Source organism: Temnothorax americanus, unplaced genomic scaffold (genome assembly GCF_048541705.1).
Source record: "Temnothorax americanus isolate GAGA-0224 unplaced genomic scaffold, ASM4854170v1 Scaffold135, whole genome shotgun sequence".
NCBI classification, from domain to species: Eukaryota; Metazoa; Arthropoda; class Insecta; order Hymenoptera; family Formicidae; genus Temnothorax; species Temnothorax americanus.
This window is the reverse complement of record NW_027509270.1, coordinates 205099-230704: the sequence shown is the minus strand read 5'-3', so window position 1 is coordinate 230704 and position 25606 is coordinate 205099. Positions and strand designations below refer to the sequence as shown.

The 25606-nt window shown below is 41.7% G+C and overlaps 1 protein-coding gene across 3 annotated transcripts in view; it reads left to right on the top strand.

Annotated features, from left to right (window-relative positions):
* Sec23 (transport protein Sec23) overlaps nt 1-24435 on the top strand; it is a 46922-nt gene extending 22487 nt beyond the window's left edge. For 2 of the 3 annotated variants that reach the window (XM_077400462.1, XM_077400460.1), the window contains 2 exons: nt 18637-20527; nt 20881-24435. In XM_077400462.1, coding sequence (XP_077256588.1) covers nt 18637-18726 — 90 coding nt within the window. In that variant the 3' untranslated portion in view covers nt 18727-20527; nt 20881-24435. The remainder of the gene's footprint in view (nt 1-18636; nt 20528-20880) is intronic. The other variant, XM_077400461.1, reaches the window with a different exon arrangement.
* Nucleotides 24436-25606: the final 1171 nt, after the last annotated feature.

Genomic DNA, 25606 nt, shown 5'->3' with positions numbered 1-25606 from the left:
TGTGAATAAATCTTGGATCACCAGAAGGTACTGGTAGCCGGCCCTGCTGCGAGGCAAGGGCCCCACTATGTCCGCGGCGATCGAAGTCCACGGCCCTTCTATAACGCGGCGGCCCATCCACCCCGCGGGACTAGCTTGCTCGACCTTCGTCCTCTGACATGTGTCGCACGTCCGAATGTACCGAGTGACCTCGCGAAACATATTTGGCCAATAGTACGACACGGCGAGACGCTGATATGTCTTTTCGACTCCCAAATGACCGGCCTGCGGCGCGTCGTGGGATTCGCGAAGGGCCTCGGCGCGTAATTCTCTCGGCAATACCAGCTTCCACCGGTCCAAATCCTCAACTATGTCCGAAATCACCGGTCGCGGTCGCAAAAAGTATAGCTGCCGATCAACTATTTTCCAGTGAGCAAACCGCTTCGGGTCAGTCGCTACCTCCCTATACCGCCTGCGATACCACTCGTCACTTGTACCCTCACACTCCTCGATCTCGATGGCGGCGTTTACTCTTCCACCTTCCGCGCTTTCGTACATTCGCGACAAGGCATCGGGCACGTGGTGTAGGGCTCCCTTGCGGTACTCCACTGTATAATCATACTCTAATAATTCTAACGCCCATCGGGCCAAACGACCCGTGGGATTTTTCAAGTTGTGGAGCCACCGCAAGCTACTATGATCCGTAACTACGGTGAACTTGTAACCCTCTAAGTACGGCCTAAACTTCTGAATGGCCCACACCACGGCCAGGCACTCTTGTTCAGTCACCGAGTACCGCTTTTCCGGGTCCGACAACACGCGACTGGCATAGGCTATTACGCGTTCTTCCCCCTCTAGGTTCTGAGTCAAGACCGCCCCCAACCCAACCGAGCTCGCATCGGTTTGTAACACGAAAGGTTCTTTAAAATCTGGGCATGCCAGGACGGGGGCCGCCATTAAGCTACTCCTAATGCTATTAAATGCATGAACTTGTTCATCCCCCCACTCCCAGCGCCTGCCTTTCTTCAAAAGGCGGGTCAAGGGCTCACTTAGCGTCGCGAACTCCGGTATAAACTTCCTATACCACGATGACATCCCGAGAAATCTACGCAATTGTCTCAGTGTTCGAGGCGCCGGGTACTCTAGCACGGGGCGCGTCTTTTCTGGGTCCACCGATACGCCTCCCGCCTCCACCACGAAGCCTAAATACTTAACCTGAGATCTACAGAACTCGCATTTATCCATATTAATCGTTAATCCCGCAGCTTTAATTTTATCTAACACTCGTTTTAGCCATTCGAGGTGTTCCTCGAAAGTTTCCGTCGCGACAATTATATCGTCTAGGTACGCGAAAACTAAAGGCTCCATTTCCGGGCCTATTAAACTATCTAATAGTCGCTGGAACGTCGCGGGGGCACCCGTTAATCCGTATGGCATTCGGACGAAATGATATAAGCCTTTTCCCGGGACGCTAAACGCGGTAATCTCTCGGCTATCTTTATTCAACGGAATCTGAAAGTAAGCCTGGCTAAGGTCGATTGTAGAAATATATTTTGCCGAACGTAACTTATTGAGTATCCCGTCCATTGGTGGTATCGGGTACGCGTCCTTTTTAGATATCTTATTAACTCCGCGGAAATCCAGGCAAAACCGGTACTTGCCATTCGATTTCTTCACCATCACGATTGGGTTCGACCATTGACTTGCTGACGGCTCAATTATTCCGGCTGCTAACATTTTATCTACCTCTGCGCGGATTGCTTCTTGCACCTTTGGCGAGACTAAATAGCAGCGTTGCTTTAGCGGCGGATGATCTCCTACTTCTATTTTATGTTCGGTTAGGTTGGTCAGACCGGGGTCTCCCGATGGTGCTACTATTTTCCGTAAAAAATTTTTCAGATGTTTTTCCTGATCTTTAGTTAGCTCCGCGAGCCCACAAACGCGGGGGTCCGTTTCTTTCAATTGAAACTGGTAGCGGACACGATGCCTATCCGCAAAATGCCACTCCCCTTTTCCGAAGTCTAGCGCGATACCGAATTTTGTCAAGAAGTCCATCCCCACGATACACGGCACGGCCAAATCCGGCAATATGCCTACCGAGATCTTCCGACTCCGATCCTTTAGATGGATAGAAAGCGAGGCTTCTTTTTGAATCGGGGCTATTTGTCCGTTTGCCATTCGGATGGTTGCGCCCCCCTCTCGCGTGGTTGGGACGCCTAAACTTTTTACTATTTGCATCCCCTCGCGACCGAGGAGCGTCATGTTCGAGCCCCACGTTGGGCGCCAAAATTTTATAACGACGACGACGATGTCCTCGCGGTCTCGCCGGCCGTGGAGGAGCGCGCCGTCGCTTTCTTCACTATAATCTCTATCAATATTCGCGATACTGCTCTCCGAAACCCCGATGGTAGCTCGACTGAGTATTTTAGAGATGTTATGTTGGGCGCCAGGTGCGATTCCTCGCACCACGATTCACGAGATCGCAGTATTTCTCAGGCGTGGGCTTCTTTGATCAACCGCGGATGGAATAGGAGAGGGAGCGTAGCGCAATCATCACACTCAAATACATAAAACATTAAATTATATTTCGGTTAAGGCAGATAACAAGTGGACGATAGCGAGTTCCACGGCGAACAAGCAGAATTCGAGTACACGCCACGTGTCACCCCACGAGCGCGATACTCATTCCGTCGCTGAGCTGCACGGCAATCCCGATTGAATTCGCACAAGAGTATTCCCCGACATAAGTTGCAGCGAATTCCACCCGGACGGTCAAACGCGAGATGCTAACAAATAACCAACGCAATCTCCTTAAACAATTACGCAATTTCCCTACGGTCTACCGCGACAACGCTGGGGATCTTCTCTCCCCTCGAAACGCACGAATGGCCCCACCCGTTAACTCGACACAACCGTGGGTCATTAATCCCGATGAAACGCACGTATAGCTACTTACAAATGGCATGAACTTAACCGGCAACGATAACTACGAGGCTCTCTCACGCGCGAGAGCCACTTCTCAAAACTACGGCACGGTTAAGCCAACGGCGTTCAGGAAATTCCACGCGACGAAATCACCCGCAACGAAATTACGCGAACGAAATTACTCACAACGAAATCATACGCAACGAAGTACACGAAACGATATCACAACGAAATTACATGTACGCTGACTGTCGGCGGCCGTACGTTTTCATCCCCGAGGCGGGCACTCGCGATCACCTCGTCGCACGGGCCCTCCCGCGGTATGGCACTCGATATTCTTTAATTACAGCCGATTTCATACTTTACCGCGGCACAACGCGACTCCCGGGAGGGCCTAGGTATTCTCGCGATCTTACTTCGAGGAAGGCTGAGCAGTGGCCTTACAATTTCGTCTCGCTCCGGCGGCTCGTCACTCGCTCTCAGGGCTGGATGTTGCCGGGATGGCGGCTCGCTCGACAGTGGCGTTTCCTTGATCCGGCGGGACCACGCAGGGCCCGCGCGCGCCCGCGCGCGCCGGTTTCCCTAGCCTGATCGGTGCTGCGCCCTGGCCTGCCAGCGATCCCTCTAGGCGATCGTCGCGCCCTTCGCGAGCGCCCCTCGTCACTGCGCCCATCCGCCGGCGGTAGTTTTAAAGTCCGCCTATTTGAGACCGGCTGTCCAGGCCGCGTCTCATCGTCCGGTTCCTCGACGGCCAGGCTGGACGGGCCATGGCTCGTCGACCGGGAGCGGTACTCAGCGGTGGTGGCCCCGTTCCTTAACGGGGACCTTCGTCGGGGCGTCCCCCGTATCCGGGCTGCAGTGCTCTCGTGCCATCCGTGACGCCTTGACAGGTCATCTGATCTGCCGGCTGTAGGCCCCAGCGTGACCCGCCCGCCGATCGTACGCCCTCGGAAGCTCCTGGTTGTCCAGCCGTAAGTCCCTCGACGCGGCATAAGCCGTTACACTCGTCGTGACCCTGGCCATCTGCTCCGCACTCCCTCGACCTGTAACGCTCGCAAAAGGTCTTAATCCTAACCTAAAGGCTCGCTCTCCGCCCGCCTCGGGCGGAGGCACCATCCCTGACGCCTCCCTCGGCCGAGCTCCCATCTGGGGTAAGGGACGCGACTTTTGTCACGTCACAACCTTTCCAGCCCTTTTAATTAATTCCACTCCTCTTTCTTCGAAAAAACTTTCCCTCTCTCGTTCCCAACTTGATCCCGTTCTTCCCTCCTTCTGCCTTCCCCTCAACTTCCCGTAACATAGCCTCGCCAGGTCACTTCGTCACTTCCACTTTCCTCTAATTTTTTCTCGAATCTCCATGCCATCATCCCAGCCCTTCCTCTTAGCTTCACCCTTTGGAGATCCTCCCTTACCAAGTAATCCGGTGTTCTTCCATTTACTCCCAAAACCCATTTAATATATTTTTTCTTTATTCTCTCCAACTCTCTTCTCCCTCTCCCTCCATCCCCAAACTTCTGCTCCGTATCCCATTACCGTCCACACCAGTCTGTCAAAAAGCCACATTCTTTTTCCCCAGTCTTTCTCAAACTAATTTACTAGTTATTTACTACTTAATACGAGTATCAAGTGATCGGTGTAAACTAGGCCATTGGTTGTAGATTGTGATATCTATGACATATCGTATGCGATATTTTTCAAGAATAGGGCCCCAGTATACTATATGGTAAAAAAGCTGCGCAATGATAATACAACAATAACGAGGTACAGAATTGTAAAAGTTTTTTTACCATATACCTGCGCAACGATACCGAAACTGTTGTTATAAGGAGTTACAGAATTTCGTTACAAGAGCCTTAAATTTTAATTTTTCAATATCTTAGTATGAGAATCATTATCTTAAAGATCTCAAGAATTGAATATTATTATAGTTGATACGGTAGATCTGAGACATCTGTATATTTTTGAGCTATATTTTTATATGTATGACGTAAAAAAATATGAGTTTTAATACCCAGATAGCAAGTTGCCCGCAGGTTGCTGTTAATTTGCTTAAAACTTCTCTGCTTAAGTTGCCTTCAATATTGAGGAAAGCGGCTTCTGATTTTGCCTATTGGATTGCCGACTTTTATTGCCACTAATAGTTATGACAGCTTGATTACAGTTGCCCTCTTACGAATTGAAAATATAATAAGTTGTGGAAACCACAGGGCAACATGACGGAAACAGTTTCCGTTTAGAATTTTAATCCAATAAGTTACTAATAATCTGGCGACATTTTTAAGGAAACCGTTAAAAAAGGATTCCTCTGGAAGGTTTTGTGTAGGAGTAGGTTATTCCCTTCTACAAAAATTTATTATACATATATATTTACAATGTGTCCCAATATTGCCGATTACGGTTAATAAAGTGGATAAAAGATGAAGGTCTCTAATGAAAATGTCTTAAACTTTTCGATGTGATAGTAATTTAATTATGGTTATTTTTTTATTGAAGCATGGCCTCGATGGTACGTACATTAAAATTCAGTGCGAGGGAGGGTCAACCGCGTGATGACACATTAAGATGATGCTGGAGTCGTCTGTATAATCGACAAAATCATCATTTTTTATGTTATCGACCTATATCTGTCCTTGTATAGACAAGGATATAGACAAGGATAACACCTACATTGCACGCACACATACGCATGAATCTTCCTATACACTGTAGGGGAGACCGGGGCGAAGTCGTCACTATTTTTTCGGTGCCGATTTTTAACAACAAAACAAATAATTTTAATAAAATGTGGTATATCCTTGTAAAGAGTGAACCCTTGGCTACAAAATTTATACGGACATTTTTGGTCTACGTCGCTTTGTTCAACTTGTATAGAGTGAAATCGACAAAGGTGCAAAAAATGAAATGTCAAGATTGCCGGGGCGGAGTCGTCACTCCATTCTCGGACTGAATTTTAAATGAAAATTCATAATTCCGATCATGAAAAATGATAGGATACATTTTATTAATTATTTTTTAATAGAAAAATGGAAACATTAATTAAAAACACGATGGCAAAAAATAATTACAAGAAAAGCGCACACACTTATGTGCCCTACGCTCGCACGTTTCTCGTCAGCTGCAGCTCTATTCTGTCATCTCTGAACACACAGCACATATCATCCAAGTCTTCGCCGGAATCTGACCACTGCTGCTTCTTTGACTTTGATTTTCGCCGGAAGCCTCCATGATATGGCTTGGTGATGACTTCGCCCCGGACACAAGTTTCAAGTTTGGTCGCTCATAAAATATTAGAAATTAATGAAAATTAAAAAATTTCACTGGATTCGTGTTTAGCATGCATTACTCTTTAGAATCACTTACTTTGAGATTTGGAGACACAATAATATTTAAGATATTACAAATTTTCGACGCGCAAAAAATTTTATTTTCGACCTCCGAAAACATGTTTGCCTCGATAAGAATCACAACATGGCACATAACCTCATTAAACTCCGGTAGTCACGTGGGCACCATAAGCCGCGTTTACAGTATTAATGCCGAGTTCACACAACATATACAGATTTCGTGATAATTGCAATGACGACTTCGCCCCAGTCTCCCCTACTCTTATATTAGACTTTTAATCTCGATTTGGAGGGTTCATTGATGTTTTTCTTGTTGTGCAATTCAGGGAAACTCATTTTCACGTTCGTATCAACGGTATATCTTTTATATGAAGCACATCTTGTGATGAGTTGACAGCGATCGCTATAACTCGAGACGCCATATTAGGATAAAAGTAGTTAAGGAAATCTGTAATTCCGTAATTTTTTCTCGTTTTCTATGTAAAATCGAAGTTTCCCTGCATCATTGATGTACGTGTACTCCAATTATGGAAAAACATTTTTAATTGTCAAATTAGTACGACGCTACATGAGTAGAAAGAAAATGGTAATTTTATCGATAAAACAGACGACTCTAGCTTTAACAACGCATAGTCACGCCACTATTGGCTCTACACCGCGCTGAATTTTAATATACCGCCATGCTTCAATAATTAACCATATTATATATTAACTATCAAATCAAAAAGTTTATTTGACATTTTCGTTTTATATTTATTGTATTCTCTTCCCACTCTCTAATATTAACTTTGATCGCTATTATTGGGATATTGTAGGATATATTGGACAGTGTTAAAGTGACTAATAATTTTAGTATTCTTTTCATTTATAAGCATATATTTAAATACACATATATAAAATACCATATATATAATTAATTTCTTTACATTAGTAAAACATTAGAATCGATTTTTCGTTCTATTGAATCCAATCGTTCATTTGTCAATTTAAAATTAATTGATACAATTAGTAATATTATAAAACAGAATTATATTAATTTGGTAAAAATGTCAGGATGTAATATTCAACGGTAACAGTCCAACCTATGTTATTTTAATATTTCATATTTATCGAGATTTCTTAGACTGATAGATTTATTTAATTTCAGCTACAAAAAGCCAAGAAATGCACTTGGTTTACAATATACCTTATACACACTCATACCAACTTTTTTTAACTTAACGCGTGCAACTATTAATTCATTATTCCGTACTTTCTTAAATTTTTTTTAGAAAAACCATTTCTTAAGCCCTAAACGACTTAATCCATTATTTGCACGTTAAACTTCACAACTTAAACTAAAAAAAATATTTGAACTTAGTCCGCTTCAGCAGTAGGCTAAGAAACGGACATTATTCACTTATACACACACACACACACACACACACACACACATACCTTCATACAACAACGCGCAACAACTAATATTAATATTCCATATATTTCTAAATTCTTCTCAAATCTCCTTTAATCCAGGAAAAACCATCTTAAAACTTATAAAACTTGAATTCTAATGCATTCTCTCTATAAACCTTATACTCCAGAACCTATCATATACCTTAAACTCATATCTTCCATAACTTCTGCGTGCGAAACTCAAAGCCTAATCTTAAATCTTAAAACTACAAAACATAATTCTCTCTCTTTTTCTTTATCCCTACCTCTACCTTAATATTACAACCATTTTCCTATTTTTCAACCACATATTGACATATTAATAATTCTTTACCTTTACTTTAAAATATTAACGCAACTCTCTCATCTTACAATACTCAATTTAACTGTAAAACCCTTACACTCAAATATTTACATACACCTACATATAATAAACTCGACTAATAACAAATCTCCTGCTTCCTAACTAATACTTTCCTATTGTTGTATACTCGGATGAGAGGAATAAGTGGGTTGTCTCTGAGTCGTGATTCTTTGTAAAACTTTACTTTTATTCAGAGCGTGCGTGTTACGTGTACAACTGTTACTCGAGAACTGCTACCGCTACCAACCGGCTAGTAACAAATATAGGTGGAGCGCACGGAGAAAACTCTGATTGGCTGTAAGCGTTATTGTGTGTGTGTGTGTATTTGTATATGGCGGTCGGTTCAAAATACAATATTTCTTCCCCCTCATAATGAAAACCTCGCTAACATTTACTCGGAGAGTATCTATCAGGAGAGCGACGTTTCCGCGTTGTTCTTCGAGGAAGGACCGAGGGTGCGGCGATTCCATCTTGCACTGCGCTGCCTTCAGGTGTTGTTGCTGTCCGTGGAGGAGTTCCTGGAGCCGTAGACGGGGTCGGAGTCCTTTGGCATGGCAATGGGGGAGCAAGTGCTTCCACATTCCTCGGTTTCAGGGGTGTGCAAGCTTTTGGAGGATCCGGGTAGAAACGCACGTGACGACTTTTCTCTTCGTTGTTCACCCCAGATAATGGAAGATCAGATTGCTTAGTCGTCGAGTTTTCTAAATATCCTCGAATCTGGTCCACATGGCGCTTGAACCGTTCGTTTCCATATTCAATTTCATAATGAAGCTCTCCTAAACGAGCTACGATGGTTCCTCGAACCCTTTTGTCCATTCTGGGATTTCCCGAAAGAAAATACACAGTTTGAGTCGGTTTGAATGACCGGAATGTTGGAGCGTATTGTACATTCCATTTTTGAGTAACTCTCGTAAAGACATCGTCAGGGCGCACCAGATCCAAACGTGTTCGTAATGTTCGACCCAGGAAAAGCTGCGATGGTGATTGTCCCGTAGTCGAATGCGGTGCAATACGATAGTGACGGAGAAACTTGTTCAGATCTGCTTGCAGCGTGTTTCGGGAAGTTCCCATGGCACGAAGGACATCTTTAACAGTTTGCACACTTTGTTCAGCTTGCCCATTGGTGGATGGATGATAAGGCGCCGTTAGTTTGTGATACTTGACGCCGTTTGTTTGTAGAAACGATTTAAATTCAGCTGCTGTAAATTGTGTTCCGTTATCTGATACTACGATGGTCGGAGCACCATAGGCTGTGAATAAGTTATCAAGTATGGCGATGGTTGCCGCCGTTGTCATCGAATTAGTGATCTTGACTTCAAGCCATTTGCTGAATGCATCGGAAACAATCAGTAACATCGTCCCAGCGACGGGGCCTGCGTAATCAATATGGATGCGTTCCCAGGGACCTTGGGGGTAGTCCCAATGATGCTGGCAGAACTTAGGCGGAGCATGTGCATGCCTAGCACATTCAGCACACGATTTAGCGGTCTGCTCAATTTCCGAGTCGATACCTGGCCAATAAACAAATGACCGTGCCATCCCTTTCATTTTCACGATACCTAAATGTGCTACGTGTAGATCATTGAGTATTGCTTTTCGTAGCGAGGATGGTATAACGACGCGATGCTCGAACATCAGGCAGTTGGCGGCCAATCTGTAAGCGGATTCTGGAGCTCGATACCCTGCGCGCTCGAGGCTTTGTCCTGCTTCCAATAACTTGACTATTTTCCCTAATTCAGGATCCTTTCTTGTTTCTTGAGCAATTTGTTTCGCATCGATTGGCAGTTGCTCGATTTGATTCATAGCGAAATGATCGAATCCATCTCCTTCAATCTCTTCTCTCCTTTGCAGCGATGAAGAAGATTGAATAGTATTAATCGTCGAGGGTAAGGCTCTTGAGCAATAATCAGCATTAGTGTTCTCCTTCGTAGGTCTGAAAATTACATCAAAGTCAAAGTGAGCAAGATAGTCTGCATAATTAGCCATTCTGCTGATACATAGAACTGGTAGCGATTTCTCTGGATGAAGGATTTGAGTCAGGGGCTTGTGGTCTGTGATCAAGGTCCAATGACGAGCATAGAGATAGTGGAAGAACTTTTGCACTGCCCAAACGATGGCAAGCGCTTCCTTGTCGATCTGAGGATATTTCTGTTCCGTAGTAGTCATAGTGCGGCTCGCATATGCTATCGGTCGCTCTTGACCGTTGCTTAACCGATGAGAAAGCACGGCACCCAGGCCCGTTTTGCTGGCGTCGGTGGCCAAAAGTAGAGGAAATGACGGATCATACGGCATAAGGACTTGTGGTGATATCAATGTTTCCTTAATATCTTGATATGCTTCTTCTGCAGCAGGTGTCCATTTGAAAGGCACTTGATGAAGCATGTTTCGAAGTGGTCGGTCTTTCGTTGAAAGATCCGGGAAAAATGCGCTGTAGTATGTGGCTTTCCCGAGAAATAATTGGAGTTCCTCCGGAGTTGAGGGTTTGGGTGCGTCTCTGATAGCTTCTATATGCTTGTCGGATTTATGAATGCCCTGAGCGTCGATCCTGTGACCCAAAAATTCCACGGAGGAAGTTGCGAAAACACATTTCGCCCGATTGAGTCGTAAACCATGAGCGCGTAATCTCTCCAGTGTTTGTTCCAAGATTACCATTAGATCGGCAAAGTCTTCGGCAAAAATTATGACATCATCAAAAAAATTGCGTATTTTAGAGAGACCTTGTAGAACAGTCTGCATGCGTCGTTGCCAAACAGCTGGAATATTTGCTGCTCCGTAGACTGCGCGTGTAGGTCGGATTAAGCCGTGAGTTGGCGTATTAAGCGTAAGCGCGTGACTGAACTCTTCATCGACCGGTAGATGTGTGTAAGCGTCTGTAATGTCAAGATGACAAAAGATTTTTGCGCCTTTCATTTCATTAAATATTTGCTCAGCCTTAGGAATTGGGTGTTCATCTACGATAATACGCGGATTGAGTGTTGGTTTGTAATTGCCCGTAATACGTAACTTGCCGTTTTTCTTAGTTACGACGTGAGTGGTGGACGCCCATTCGGAGTATTCGACTTTTTTGTAGAACCCTGATGATATCTTCGCATCAATTTCCCTGGCATAAGCATCTCGAAGTGCAAACGGTATCTCTCGCGCTTTGACGAAGACTGGCGTGGCCTCCGGCTTTAGGTGTAATTTGACAGGTGGACCTACTAACTTCCCTGCCACATCGGTAAATACATCCTGATAGCGATCTAAGAGTTGCTCTAATTGCTTTTCCTGCTCTTGAGTAAGACGGGGCGGTGTAGTGGATACCGCATGAATCTTATTCGACGACGAGAAGATTTTTTTGAAGTCTATCTCATGAGTGAAATGTGCAATCCATTCTCGTCCAAAGAGTGTGTCGAAATCGCCTTCGACCACATATAGATTTAGCCTCTTAGTCGTCTGACCAACCTTAACGTTAACTGGCAAACGTCCGATACAATTAATTTTGTGGAGTGTATAACTGGCAAATTGTCTGCCGGTTTTCTGCAAAAAACAAAATGGTTTAAAAGTGCGCAACGTTTTTTTACTTACGATGCCGCAAGGTGCCCCAGTGTCCAGTTCCATTTTTAAATTGTGGCCATCAATTATAACATTGATCATCCGCTTTTGCGCTACGCTGTTGGAGCCGATATCATTGACCTTATTGAAATATTGGACTGAGTCGACGTGTTCCGCTGGTACGAGTGCATCGGAGACTTGATCGGTTTTCTTGTTGTCCCTTGATCGGCATACTTTAGCGATATGTCCCTTAATACCGCAGTTGTGACATTCGGCGTCACGGAACTGGCATTGACTTCGTGCATGGTCCCTTCCACATCCTTGACAAGGGCGATCTTGTTTCTTTTGTGATGAATCCTGCTTATGCCGCTGCTGCTGACGGTTACGCGATAATGATCTCTGGCGCCGTTGTTTATCGTTGTTCTTTTTCTTTGGCTGAGAGTACCCTAATTTATGCGTAGTTTCAGGAACTGATAATGTCGCGGTTTTAACCTCATTCGCAGTAAGTCGCGTTGCCTCAAGAGTATGTGCGATATCAAACGCTGCGTCGAACGTTGCAGGTTTCTTTGCTATAATTTCGTCGCACATATCGCGAGATTCGAGGCCATGTAATAATTGCTCTATTAGCATTCTGTCTAAAAATTCTCCGTACTCGCAATAAACTGCCCCTTGACGTAAACGAAGAGCGAAGTTTGATACTGTCTCACCCTTTTGTTGACAAATTTGTCGGAAACGAATGCTCTCTGCGAACTTGTTTTTAGCGCGATCCATATGGCTTTTAAGTGTATCTCGTACCTGCTCAAATGTGAGATCCTCAGGTGACCTCGGGCTTACCAGAAACTTGAGTGCCTGATTTAGCTCAGTTCCCATGTGAACACGCGCGAAGTTGGCTCTTCATTGCTCTTCCGGAATTTTGCTTAGTTTGAGTGCCCACTCGAAGCGTTTAAAATAGTCTTCCACGGTGGCACCATCCGAAGAACGAAATTCACCAATATTGAATGACGGTGGTTTCGATTGAGCCGTGGCACCGGCTGTGGCCCCTGTTGCCGATTCGGCGGCCATTCGCGCAGCTTCTCGAATAGCCTCCACGAAGACATTCGTTAGCGATGCTAGAGCTTGCGGTAGATAACGACATTTGCTCGTTCGTAGCTATCACTGATTAAAACCCTTTACTTCTGACATCACTGTTGTATACTCGAAGGAGAGGAATAAGTGGGTTGTCTCTGAGTCGTGATTCTTTGTAAAACTTTACTTTTATTCAGAGCGTGCGTGTTACGTGTACAACTGTTACTCGAGAACTGCTACCGCTACCAACCGACTAGTAACAAATATAGGTGGAGCGCACGGAGAAAACTCTGATTGGCTGTAAGCGTTATTGTGTGTGTGTGTGTGTGTATTTGTATATGGCGGTCGGTTCAAAATACAATACCTATGTCCCCCTATCTAACTCATCACACCTTCCTGTATGCCCCTCCTTCCTCTTCTTTTCTTTTCTCTTCCAATATATTATCTTCCTAATCTTAATCTTCCTGATCTTTTTGAGTTCATTCCTAATTTAACTCAAAAAACTTCTGTGCCCTCGAATCGCTCCTTTCCTTTTCCTTATTTGCCAAATTCCTCAGCACTGCTCCTCTCCTCTCCTACTACATTGTCTCCCAGCTCTTCTCTCGTTCCCTCCGAAGCAACATTTATTTCCTCCGCGCGCGCGCGCGCGTTCTCTGGTTATTTTCCCGTACTTCCTATCTGCCGTTGCATAACCAATATACCTGTATTCGCACATCCGTGCCATCCAAAGATTCTAATATTTCCAGAAAACTGCTGCGTCCTTTCTTAAACTGTAACGTTCATACCTCTTATTTTTCCTCCTTCCACATTTCCTTCCTTTTCTTCCTTTCCTCTTCTCACCACGCCTTGTGTCCTCGTTTACTCCCTTTCCTATTTCCATCTTCTTTTACCTTTCCTTTCCTTCAACGCAGATAAGTTTCGCCAATCCTGGTTCCAGGATTACGCCAATTGCTTTCCTTCACCTTTCTTCTGTTCATCTTCTCTCTTCTTCATCAATGGCTTATAACCCTTCCTCACAGTTACTTATCTTCTTTTACTTCCCTTTCCTAGAACACCTCTGAACCCGCCAATTCTTGTGTCCTAGCTTTATTTCACCTTTCTTATTTCCATTAACCCGGAACTTGAGAGTTTTTACAACTACTTTTTTCTTCACATTTAATCCTCCCTTGTTTCGTATAACCTCTTCTATAACAGCGCTTCTTTCACCTACCTCTTGTCCTCTCCTGTTTTCTTCCCTTTTCCTCTTCTTCCTCTTCTTATTCTTGATCCTATATTTCCCAATCTAAAATTTACCTGTGTTCTGAGTTCAACCTGTCATCCCTTTAACTATCTTTTTAACCTATACTTAATTTACGACCAAAGGCTCCTTAGCTAATCATGCACTTATCATACAATCTTCTTTACAATCATCGATTGAAACCTTCCCTACTTTACCTACATTACCTTTACCGCCTTTGCCGCCTAACTGACTCGTCACCATAACCTCATCCTACCACGTTCTCTAAACACTTTTATACTATTTTTCTCTACTTGCATCCTACTACCTCCCTTCATTCTCATCGCATCTCCTACTTACACCCTATCTTTCCATTATCCCTACTTGCCACATACTAATCTTTAAACCCAGAAACAAAGCTAAAATCGCACAACGCATTTTCACCGCTACCATTCACACACGCGCCATCTAACCAAGTCCGATTTCTTAGACTGATTTTCCCAAACAAGTGTACATTTTTCAAAACACGCCAGGAATGAAAAATATAATAGATTAAGGGGATCCTATACCCGGGTCTGTAATACCGACATTTGTTTTGCACAGATATTTTTTTTTTGGCTTTACGGATTTAAAAATCCTTCTCCAAAGTTGAAGCATATTTGGAAATAAAGGCCACACTACGCGATTTTATACCGAGAATAAAAATAATTTTAGAAACTGCATATAACAATGCGTCAACTTGCGAAAACATTCGCTTTATATAAAGATTCTACAATGTATTGTTACAAAAAGACTGTGGCGTGGCCAGCGGATTACATCCAAAAATACGATACCGTTGTCAGAATTAGGTTTAGACTCTAAACAAAAAAGTTATCTGTGCAAAAGCATTATTGCAAACGTGCACTAGCAATGATGACGTGGAAGAGCAGTATTGCGTGTAGCGAGAGATGGCGCAGCAATCGAACAGACAGATGCCTCTTGTTAGACAAAGACAGATATAGATATATAACATAGAAAACAAGATTAGAAATGTTGACATTACCGACGTCGAGGAAGTTCGGCCTTCACTATAGGATCCCCTTAAGAGAAGATTCAAATTGAAAAATGTTTTCAAAAAGTAATATATATATATATATATATATATATATATCATTATTTATAGTTATAGCTGCTTACATATATCTCCATTTCATTGGCGAAAATGTGAACTAAATATTTTACGAAAACGGTTGCCAACAGATTGTGGCAACTTTTATGGCAATAAGTATGCTACAAGCTTTTCGCTCGTTTGCGTAGGTAATCGTTGTTTGCATAATGCTTTTAAGTTTGCTCTAAATGAAATTACTATTGTCCCGGTGACAGCAATATGATGACAACTGAAGGGAAACTTACGCCAAACAACTATTTCCTTTCTTATGCCAAGGGACGCTTGGCTATCTGGGATATTATCAATGGGCTAATTACATGAAAGACTTCAGAAATTTTGGAATTTAAGTTTTTTTGGTTATATCAAAGCTATTAGTTGTTAAATACTTTTTAATATTTGTTAAAAATAAAAATATAGTTTTAAGCTTATATCTGGGTGATGGGGTTAAAATTATTAAATTAAAAATAATATTCCCAAAAATTATTTTAACTGAAATGTACGGTATATTCCAGACTTATCGAAAAGATATTTCAGATATACATTCATGTTCGATTTTGGTAACTTGTAAAATAAAAATTTTCTTATTTTTATTATTTTTTATATGTATTTTAAAATTTAATTTGCAAAAGTCTTTTTTCTTTAAGTTTCAAATGTTTTTGTTTAGTAGATATATATTGTTGAAATTGTTTTTGAATGTAATTCCAAAAGAGGATCGGCCAATAAGGCCAGTTTTTGGGCCAAGGTCAGATCCGGATCAAAGTAGGTGATTTTGATTCTCTATGAGCCGATTTCACCATCTCTGATTAACTGTAACATGCGATTAAAACTCACTTTTCGTCTCTTTCTAAAGGGGATAGTTAGAAAGAGATAAAGAGTGATAATTTAATTGAATATTACAGTTAGTCGACGTTGGTGAAACTGGCCTTAATTGTGCCATTAAATGATTTTGTCATTTGATTCGTTATAATGGCAGTCTGAATTTTCTTGATTTGTATAGGATTTTATACTCTTTTTCTTCGAATAGAAGTAAGCACCATCACCACGTCAAGGTTTTAGTTTTGGATAGGGTTTCTTCTTTTTTTAAACTTTATTTTATACTTTTTTCTTTTTTTAGATTTATTACACTTAAGGCTCCTGGGCTCTTTCCTGACATCTCATGAGATGTGACGTCAGAAGCGAGAAATGTTGAGAATTGACACGTTGAGAAATTTTGCGCAGTATTTCCAAATAAAAAGATATTTGCTTAAAATAACACTACAGATCACTTCAGCACACTTTGAAAAGACTCCGAGTTGAAGTTAAGTCTACCCCTTTTCCTTGACAGTTAATAAACAGTCGTAAAATGAACGTATAAATACGAAATCTATATAGTCATGCGCCTGCGCACAAGTCTGCATCGTATCACTGTCAAGGGAAAGGGGTAGACTTAACCTCAACTCGGAGTATTTTCGAAGTGTACTGAAGTAATCTGTAGTGTTATTTTAAGCAAATATCTTTTTATTTGGAAATACTACGCAAGAATTTTCAACGTGTCATTCTCGCTTCTGACGTCACATTCCAACATGGCCGCGACCGCCGCGACGAGTACCCAGGAGCCTTAAAGTTTTATGAATAAAAGAGAAAACATTTATAAATCTTACTTAGCAAATGATTGCAAAACTATTTAAGAGAATTTGCTATCCGAAGTTGATTTCTCATCCGTGTTCAGTATGAACTATTGCATAGTTTTTTTTTCTTCAGAGGGCTTGTGAGTGTTTACTGCATGGTGTCGTGTGTCGTGTGTACCTAAGGTACGTACAAATCCAATCCCGGCATACATAGACTTCAATACAATTTGTGGATTTAGATCAATGTCGGACCAAATCTAATAGGTGGTTGGTATTAGGCCTGTTTGTTTTCGCTGCACTTCTGAACCAGTGCAATAAGTTAGAATGAAAGAAAATATATTTGTTTTATTCTAACTTATTGCACTAGTTCAGAAGTGCAGCGAAAACGAGCAGGCCTATTGTCTGTACAAGATTGGCGCAAGGATTATGGGATGCTGTGCTTACATAGCATGGTACCTTAGGTACACACGACACCATTCAGTGAGCACTTACAAGCCTTCTCGAAAGTTTAAAAGCTATGTAATGGATGAGCTTTTTCATGCTGAACGGATGAGAAATCGACTTTGGATAGCGAATTGTCTTATTTTGTAATTATTTGCTAAGTAAGATTTATGAATGTTTTTTCTTTTATTTTTATTATGTTTTCTCTTAAGATTTTAAGTGTGCTAAAACTAAAAAAAGAAACAAAAAAGAGTATAAAATATAAAATAAAGTTAAAAAAAAGAAGAAACTCTCTAAGACTGGAATCTTGACGTGGTAATGGGGGTTACTTTTCTATTCGAAAGAAAAATAACTATTATTATTGTTAAAGTATGTAGATAATTCTCATGCTACACGTGATTAGCTGCTGAGCAGCACGTATGTAAGGCGTGTGTGTGTGCGTGCGCAGCACGACGGGAGAGTGTGAGCAAGGTAGGGCCGAGCTGCGTACAGCGGGAAGCACACAGACGATTCGATACATCCACCCGAAGCGTGTGCCAATAGTATAAGAGCTAAATACAGACGTGTTCGTGGTGATGTAAAGGAAAGCATAAATAAAGTTACATATAAGTATTGTTACGGAATATAAACTGCAGTGCTTTGGACATTTATTTCTTTCGATCCTGGGCTCCTAACTCAACAATTATAATAGAAAAACTAATATCAGTTTATTTAAAAAAGTTTGTGTGATTCTTGACTAACGAGATTTTGGTGTTCCCTGTGGAAAAAAAAACACTAGAGAAATGGAGTGAAGCTGTGAATGATCATTTCCATGGCTGGATTCGGGGAGCGTGCTATTAGCGCTATTTGCTTATTCTATCCTTGTTTTACACCTGACAAGCGATAAAGATAGAATGATGCAATAGCGCTAATAGTCGAATAACACGCTCCCTGAACGCAGCCTAGAAGATGCTATGTGAGGTAATAAAATAACGCTCGATTTCAACATAAGCGCATTCGATGAAAAGAACGGTTCTAACATAGCACATTATTATGGGCAAAGTTTTTGAGAAAGTATGATGGTGCGACATCAATATTAACTACTTGAAAACACATGTAATTGAAGCAAGAGTATGAAATCCTATACAAATCGAGAAAATTCAGACTGCCATTATAAAATGGCTCTATGACGAAATTTAAGGGAATTATGGTACACATAGAGGACCAAAATCACCTACTTTGAGCCGGATCTGATTAAAACTGTTTTAGTTGCAACCATGTCAAATTTTATATGTTAAATAAGAAAATATTTCTGAATATTTACTTAATGAAAATCTCTTCTCTGCTCTTTTTCTGTTCCTCTTTGTTTTATACTTTTTCTCTTTATCTCTACTTTTGTTTTTCTTTTTCTGTCTTTTTTCTAACAAACACCTGAGTAAATAGAAATTAAAATATTTCTAGTAATATAATATAATTAAAAAATTAAATTAAGTATGTTTAGCAGTTATTTTTTAATGTCAGTCAAAAGCAAAAAAATTTTAAACTAATTATTGTTTTTATAATTTAGTAATGAATAATTATGTTATTTGGTTTGTCTTATTTAGGAGAGTGGTGCCCCTGTTCTGACGGATGATGTCAGTTTACAAGTATTTATGGAACATTTGAAGAAACTAGCTGTATCATCTACAGCATAAACTATAATACATTATATTAATATTGTAAGAGATATAAGCTATAAGAGATACATATTATGATAAATATTCATTTATTATGCAGACAATTTATATTTAGAAAAACAAGAATAAATTAATGTTATTATAAAAATTATATAAAAAAGTAAAGTAAGCGAATAAGAATTGAATATGTAAATGCAACGTTAATATTACAATAAATCGAAAAATGTTTAGGCAATGTATAGTAATTTTATTATTTTAAGAGGGGACATACACCTAACAGACAAAAAATTTTTGCATTTTTTTACAGTATATTTTAAAAATATTTTTCTAGAGTTGCAAGTCGAAATTCGAAAAATTTATAGCGTTTTAAGGGGATCCTGGACAGGGGACAATTACCGATAAAAACAGTCAGAGCTTGTTTTTTGAAACGGTTTTATAGATCACAAAATCCTTTTATACAGGAGTAAAGTCTAGGTACTAATGAAGAGTGGGAATATAAAAAATTAGTGATAATTGAAAAAAAAAAATGTAAAAATGCTGTCACCTCATAACCATATTTTCTAATATAAACAGTTGTATAAGTTATATGTATGAAATGAAATGTTCCCACTTTTCAGAATACGTGCACAAACAATAACGTACCGTTGAAATTGAGATTGAAAGCCTGGAAAAAAAATTAGAGTTTCGAAGAAATCGTGTATATAATATTTTCCACAAAAATATACACGCAGGCTAGTAACCAGAGATGACGCAGCAATCGAACAAAGACAGATGTCATTTCGTTAGACAAAGACAGATATAGGAAAAACAAAATTAGAAATGTTGACATTATCAACATCGAGGAAGTTCGGCCGTCACTCCAGCATCCCCTTAAGGTTCTTGCAGTACTTTGAAGTCACAAAAACAACTATTGTTACTAGTGACAAATATGAATGATTTATAGTATGTAAAAATCAGCATACATTAAAATTAATTATTCCTTAAGGTTTTTTCTCATTTAACCGTTGCTATAAACTGAAAATATTAAGTACAAGCCCGCGCACGAGCCTGGCCTTTTGATTTAAATGAGGAAGTAACACACAACACGGGAATTTGAATGCAGAGAGAAATTGTGTATTTTGGTTTAAGGCCGTCCTCTACCTTCTCGGGTCGAAAAAATATATTTTTTTTTTTTTTTTCATAAATCACATCTACAACATGTGTAGAAAATGTGTGCCAAAGGATTTTTCGATATTCGAAGTGGTTCACAAGTTACGGCCCTGGAACGGAGCAGGTATACAGAGCGCGCGCCGGGTTGCTCCGAAAGCCAAGCAGATGTTTTCGAATATTGACTGAGACGCCGTGAAGCGTCGGTTAGTTCAGTTTTGCTGTGGCAGTTGCGAAGCGTGTACTGTATTCAAAAAGTTATAAAGCCACTTTATGAGGATTTATCCAAAGAAGAATTGTTAAGCAGATGCCTGGGAGCGGAAACTCAAAATAATAACGAGTCGCTCAATTCGTTAATTTGGACTTTTGCTCCGAAGCACCTCCATTCTGGGCCAAAAGTGGTTGAAATCGCCACGTTTTTCGCTGCCACAATCTTTAACGAAGGATTCAAATCTATCCTGAAGATCTTGGAAACCATGGGAGTGAAAATCGGCCCACAAGCTAACGGATATGTTCAGCAGCGTGATAGCTCTCGGATCGACCGTTCAGAAAGGCGCACGAGTGACGTTGTGAAGCAGGCCCGAATCGCGAAAAGAGAAGATGGAGCAGCTCTGCGTGACTTCCAAGAAGAAGAGGAAGGCCTATTGTATGGTCCAGGCATAGCAGATTGACGGTGAGATGAAACTTTCAGTATAAATCACATGCGCAAACTTTCAAACGCGTTTTTCTCGAAACACCATTTTTCGAAACGGTGACCACGATATTTCAGAAACTACTGCACAGATCTTGTTGAAATTTATACAGCATCTTTAATATGTTATAAGCCAGCGATTGAACTAGGATTATCGTGATTGCTTCGATAGTTTTTTTTCTACGAGCGAAAAACTTGATAAAAAATGAGTAAAAATAGAATGTAATTTTCAAAAGTGTATAAGAAAGTCAATTTTTGTAATTTACAATTCACTCTAGTTCAATCGCTAGTCTTAAATATGAAGATTAAAACGCCGTTTGGTTTTTTGATTTCAGATAAGCAGAACAGCCGCAATCTTGGTCACCGTCAAGCCCCTCTTTTACTTGATGTCTTCCTGTCGGCCACTATAACTTTTATTTTATTATATATTTTGACTTTAAAAAATTTGTAAAGCTTATTTAAATGTTCATCAAGATTATGCAAAAACAATGAGATTGATTATTTTGATGGTTTGCCCGTAAAAAATTATTGAAAAAGCCGTAAAAAAACAGCCGAGAAGGTAGAGGACGGCCTTAATTCGTGTTTTAAAGTACTTACAAGTACTTACAGTTTAATTGTCGCATAATTAATATAAAGATATATAATTCGGTATGTCACAAGAAAGTAAGCTGTATAAAATATAATGAAAAAGGAAATGATTAGTAAAAAAAAATCCTTTCTTTCGAGCTATTGTCGAATATACTTTTGATTCACGAATGTAATCCTTTATCAAATGAAAATTCTTTATAAAAAGAACTATAATAGTATGCTCGCATATGAATATTCTTGACGAAGTCAAGCACAGAACAAATTGTTAGATATCAAAGGAAGGATCATTCAAGTTATTTACACAAGACAATATAAACGAGTATCATTGCAAAGACAATTGAAATAACAATTGAAATAATGCGTCAATTTTCCTTTAGATCACTAATAATCATCATTGGCGTAATAAACAATCACTACGGAATTTCCGTCAATTGAAAGAAAAGTTTCTAATCTCAGAAAAGTAAAGTATTTAGTAAGATAGTATAAATCTAATAATTTATACTGATTTTTAAAATAATAGGCCTTCAATCTTTGATTGACACATTAAGGAGGTTCTACAGATAATGGATGTATCTAAAAATTGGAAAAAACTTCATGGACGTATAAATTGGGATGCGAGAAAAGTGCTCGAAAAATTTTAGCGTCGGTTATCGTATAAAAATTTGCAAAAATGAATTTTGAAATCACAGTTTTTAATATGAGCTACATATGGCAGAGGGGCTCTTGGAGACAGGAAATGAGATATTAATTATATAAAGGCGACCTACCAGAGATTCAAAAAACGGAGCTCTTATAGATATTAATCTAAGCTTTTCAGAAATATCGAGAAAAACAAGAGTTATCGCGTAAAATTTTGTGATATTGGCTATTGAAACAGGCCATATCACAGTTCACGTAGCGTGCTTCGAATAACAAGGGAGATTTAGAAATGTCGCAGCGACTGCACCCGCGCGAAAAGTGTACAGTCAGTACAGCACCACAGTATGACAGCACCTCAAACTTAAGGGGATCCTGCAGCCGTATGATTTACCGACATTATCGTTTTTTGATGGATCTTTTAATTGGCTTTATAGAATTGCAAAAATCTTTTACAGAATTTAATTACGCACAAAAATCTAGGGTAACAAACGCGATTTTATATCAAAAACATCAAAAAATTAAAAATATTACTTATTTGGGCACATACACGGCTGTCACCTGACGATAATATTTGCTTAAAATAAAAATTCTGCAGTTTATACATTGTGACGTGACAATTCGCGTCTACTTCTCGGACGGGCTCGGCCGAGGGGAATTCGGGGATGCTTCCTCGTTGGAGCGAGGGGAGGGCGGTTGCGTATTCTTAATTGGTCTAATTAGCTGTTAAGTTTTTAAGGGATCGCCAGTGGTGGCTGGAGTCAACATGTAACGGCCGGGAGCCGCAACGAGGAAGGGCAGAGGATTAAGGAAACGGCCAGGGGACATGGCCAAAAGTCGGATCGCCCGGACCTCCCCGCAAGTGCACGAGTGTCGCCGGCCGGAATTCACTCCGTACTCAATCGTGACATCGGCAGGAACAGTCTAGGAGACCCCGGGACACACACGAACGAAACGCCAGTCAGACCAGGGTGCCGAGGAGCGGCCCAGGGAAAGGCGCAGCCCTGGGGCCGTCGCCTCGAGGGGATGCCGGCGGACGGGGCCGAGGCCCGGCCAGCCTGACCCCGAACGCCGACTCGATCATCGCGGCCCGGACAGTCGGTTGATTCGAAAAGCCCGCGCCGAATCGGAGGTAGTTGGAGCGGCGCCGCCGGAAGGGGAGGCGCGCGAGAAGCTAAGGCGCCGATGAGAGCGCCCTAGAATTGGAGTGGCGCCCCCGGAAGGAGCGGCGCACGTGCGGCCTAGGCGCCGGGAGCGCTAGGATCGGCAATCCGGTCGAGTGACACGCTACAGCGCAGGCGCGGGGAACCGGCGCGATTCCGGCAGGCCATCGTTTCCGTCACTGTCGTGCCGGCGAGGAACCTGGGAGCATCGCCTGAATTACGAGCTGCCCGGACCAAAGGAGATACTACGACGCATTGTAAGGTCACCACCCTGGCGTCCCCGCGTTAAGAAAAGAGAGTTCGCTCGAGGCACTGGCCCCAGGCACGTATTGGTTACCTGAGCGCCGCAGGAATTACCTGTGGACGGCGGTATGAACGCGTGCGTTACCTTGCGCTCGCATTTAAGATAGATTCATGTGGAAATCGTGCCAGGGCCTTGCTGAGAGTGAGCTCTCCTGTGCGTAGAGACCAACCGTGCCCTCCCCGGGAACACCGTCACGGCCGACAGTCGCGTGGCGTTGGAATATGTGAGTCGGTTTAATCGTGTCGAATCGTGTCGCGTTTCATTGTGTTAATATTCGTAATCGTGTTGCGTTTCGTTGTGTTAGAGTTCGTAATCGTGTTACGTTCTGGTCATGTTGGCGAGAGTAAGTGTGCCGCGTTTCCTCGCGTGAATCGGGATAACCGTGGTGATAACGGGAGCGAGTTGTGAGGGAAACGGCGAGCCGCGAGTGGCCATGTAATTTGAAGGGCACTCGCTTTCGCATTTGAGTAACGTATCCGGGCCCTTGAGGACGGCGAATATTGTGCTTGGCGGGACGGAAAGATCGACGGGATCGGCGCGGGGCCGCGGAATCTCCGTGCTTGCGAAAGAATTCGGGATTCGCGTGGCAAGCCGCGGGATCGTCCGCGATACGAGTCCTTATTTCGTGTTCGGGGGCAATCGCCGGCCAGCGTGGTCGACACGACGAGATCGCCCATAATTTTTGCGTCGTACGGAATCGAGGTGGCCCGGGTGCGCGTTGAAGGCGCAACCGAAGGTGCAGCGAGTCGGTTCGTCGGCCTCGTGGCGTAAGTTCCGTGTGAGTTCGAAGTCGTTGCGAGTTCGAAGTAAGGTACCGCGTTACCTTGACTCAACTAATTATTCATGTTAAGCTTTTGTGTGTTCGTCTGTGTTTATCTGTTGCGTTGACCTGATCTCGCGTGCGTTAATCTACAGTATTTAAGATTCGACATTCTCGCGTGCCCTTATTGCGTCGTATATGCGGCATTCGTGCGTCAGCCTATCCGACTTTTGTCAACTTTTGTGCGGTAATTTACACATCTTCGCGTTAATTCGTTGCCGCGGCGTCGATCCGCCGCCGATAAGGTCTCGTTACCGCGTGGTCTGATTCCGAATGCGAGATGCTCAGACCGATTATACCAACACCTACTTTGATTGATATTCTGTTGCAAGTGCCTTATATCTGACGAAATATATCATATGTTATTTTATTATTATTATTTTGTGTGATTGATTGCGTGACGCCTCTCTCCGAATTCTCTGAAAGAGAACTACACCCTGAGGTATTGTCGGGGATATCGCGTTGAATATCATAGTGTACGGTGGTGCGATCCGTCGCACCTAGCGCCCAATTATTTGGTGTCTGAATTAGTTGCGCGTGCTGCCAATCCACGATAGCCCTCCACCGGATTGCGAGACCGGGGGAAAAAGCGTCGCAACATACATAATGTTTATCATCTGCCCTTGGGAAAACATGTGAAAATAATATCGTGCAAGTAGAAGTAAGATTCAATGCGTACAAAAAAAGATCCATCAAAATATTATTTTAGTAATGCAAATACGGATGCAGAATGACAAGAAGAGCAGCAACAGTAGTTGTTGGATCTTGCGAGAGATGGCGAGCAATCGAAAAAAGGACAGATGTCATTTTGTTAGACAAAGACAGATATAGGGAAAACAAAATTAGAAAGGTTGACATTATCGACATCGAGGAAGTTCGCCAGTCACTGCAGGATCCCCTTAAGCACCTAACGTTTACGAGCGCTTACGGAGAAGTACTCGCTCTAGAATTATGTGAAATTGTGAAATAACCACGGTCATATAAGCAGAACTGTCAAGTTCGCGACGTTACCACATTTTTTTCCATGTATAAGCCGCCAGAGTCAAAGGAGCCCTTACACGATATTTTTAATTATTCCTCACTTCGACTAATATGGGTATGATATAAGCTCTATCGTCATCAAAATTTACGAAAATATTTTGTGAATACTTAGAATCGATGAATTTGAAGATTTTCTCTTGATCTCTCAACTGACTAGAGAGTACCTGTAGAACTTCCTTAATTCAGTAAAAGAACGCAATATTCAATATTAATAATAAATCGCCGAATAATCAAGTTAAGAATACAATAAATAATTCTATCGACAGATATTATCAAAACGCAATCAATCGGTTAACTTTCTTATCGCAGAAAACATTAATAGACGCGAGTCTCGAATACTACAAACGTACACACAATAAAGAAATCAAGTAAAGAATATAATTAAGTATCGTGTTTATCACACACTATCAATCGCACGACAATTAGCAATTTACATTCTTTAATCGTTATTGAAATGGTTGCAACCACAAGAAAAAGATAAGGAATATATATTTAGACTGAGTTCAGTT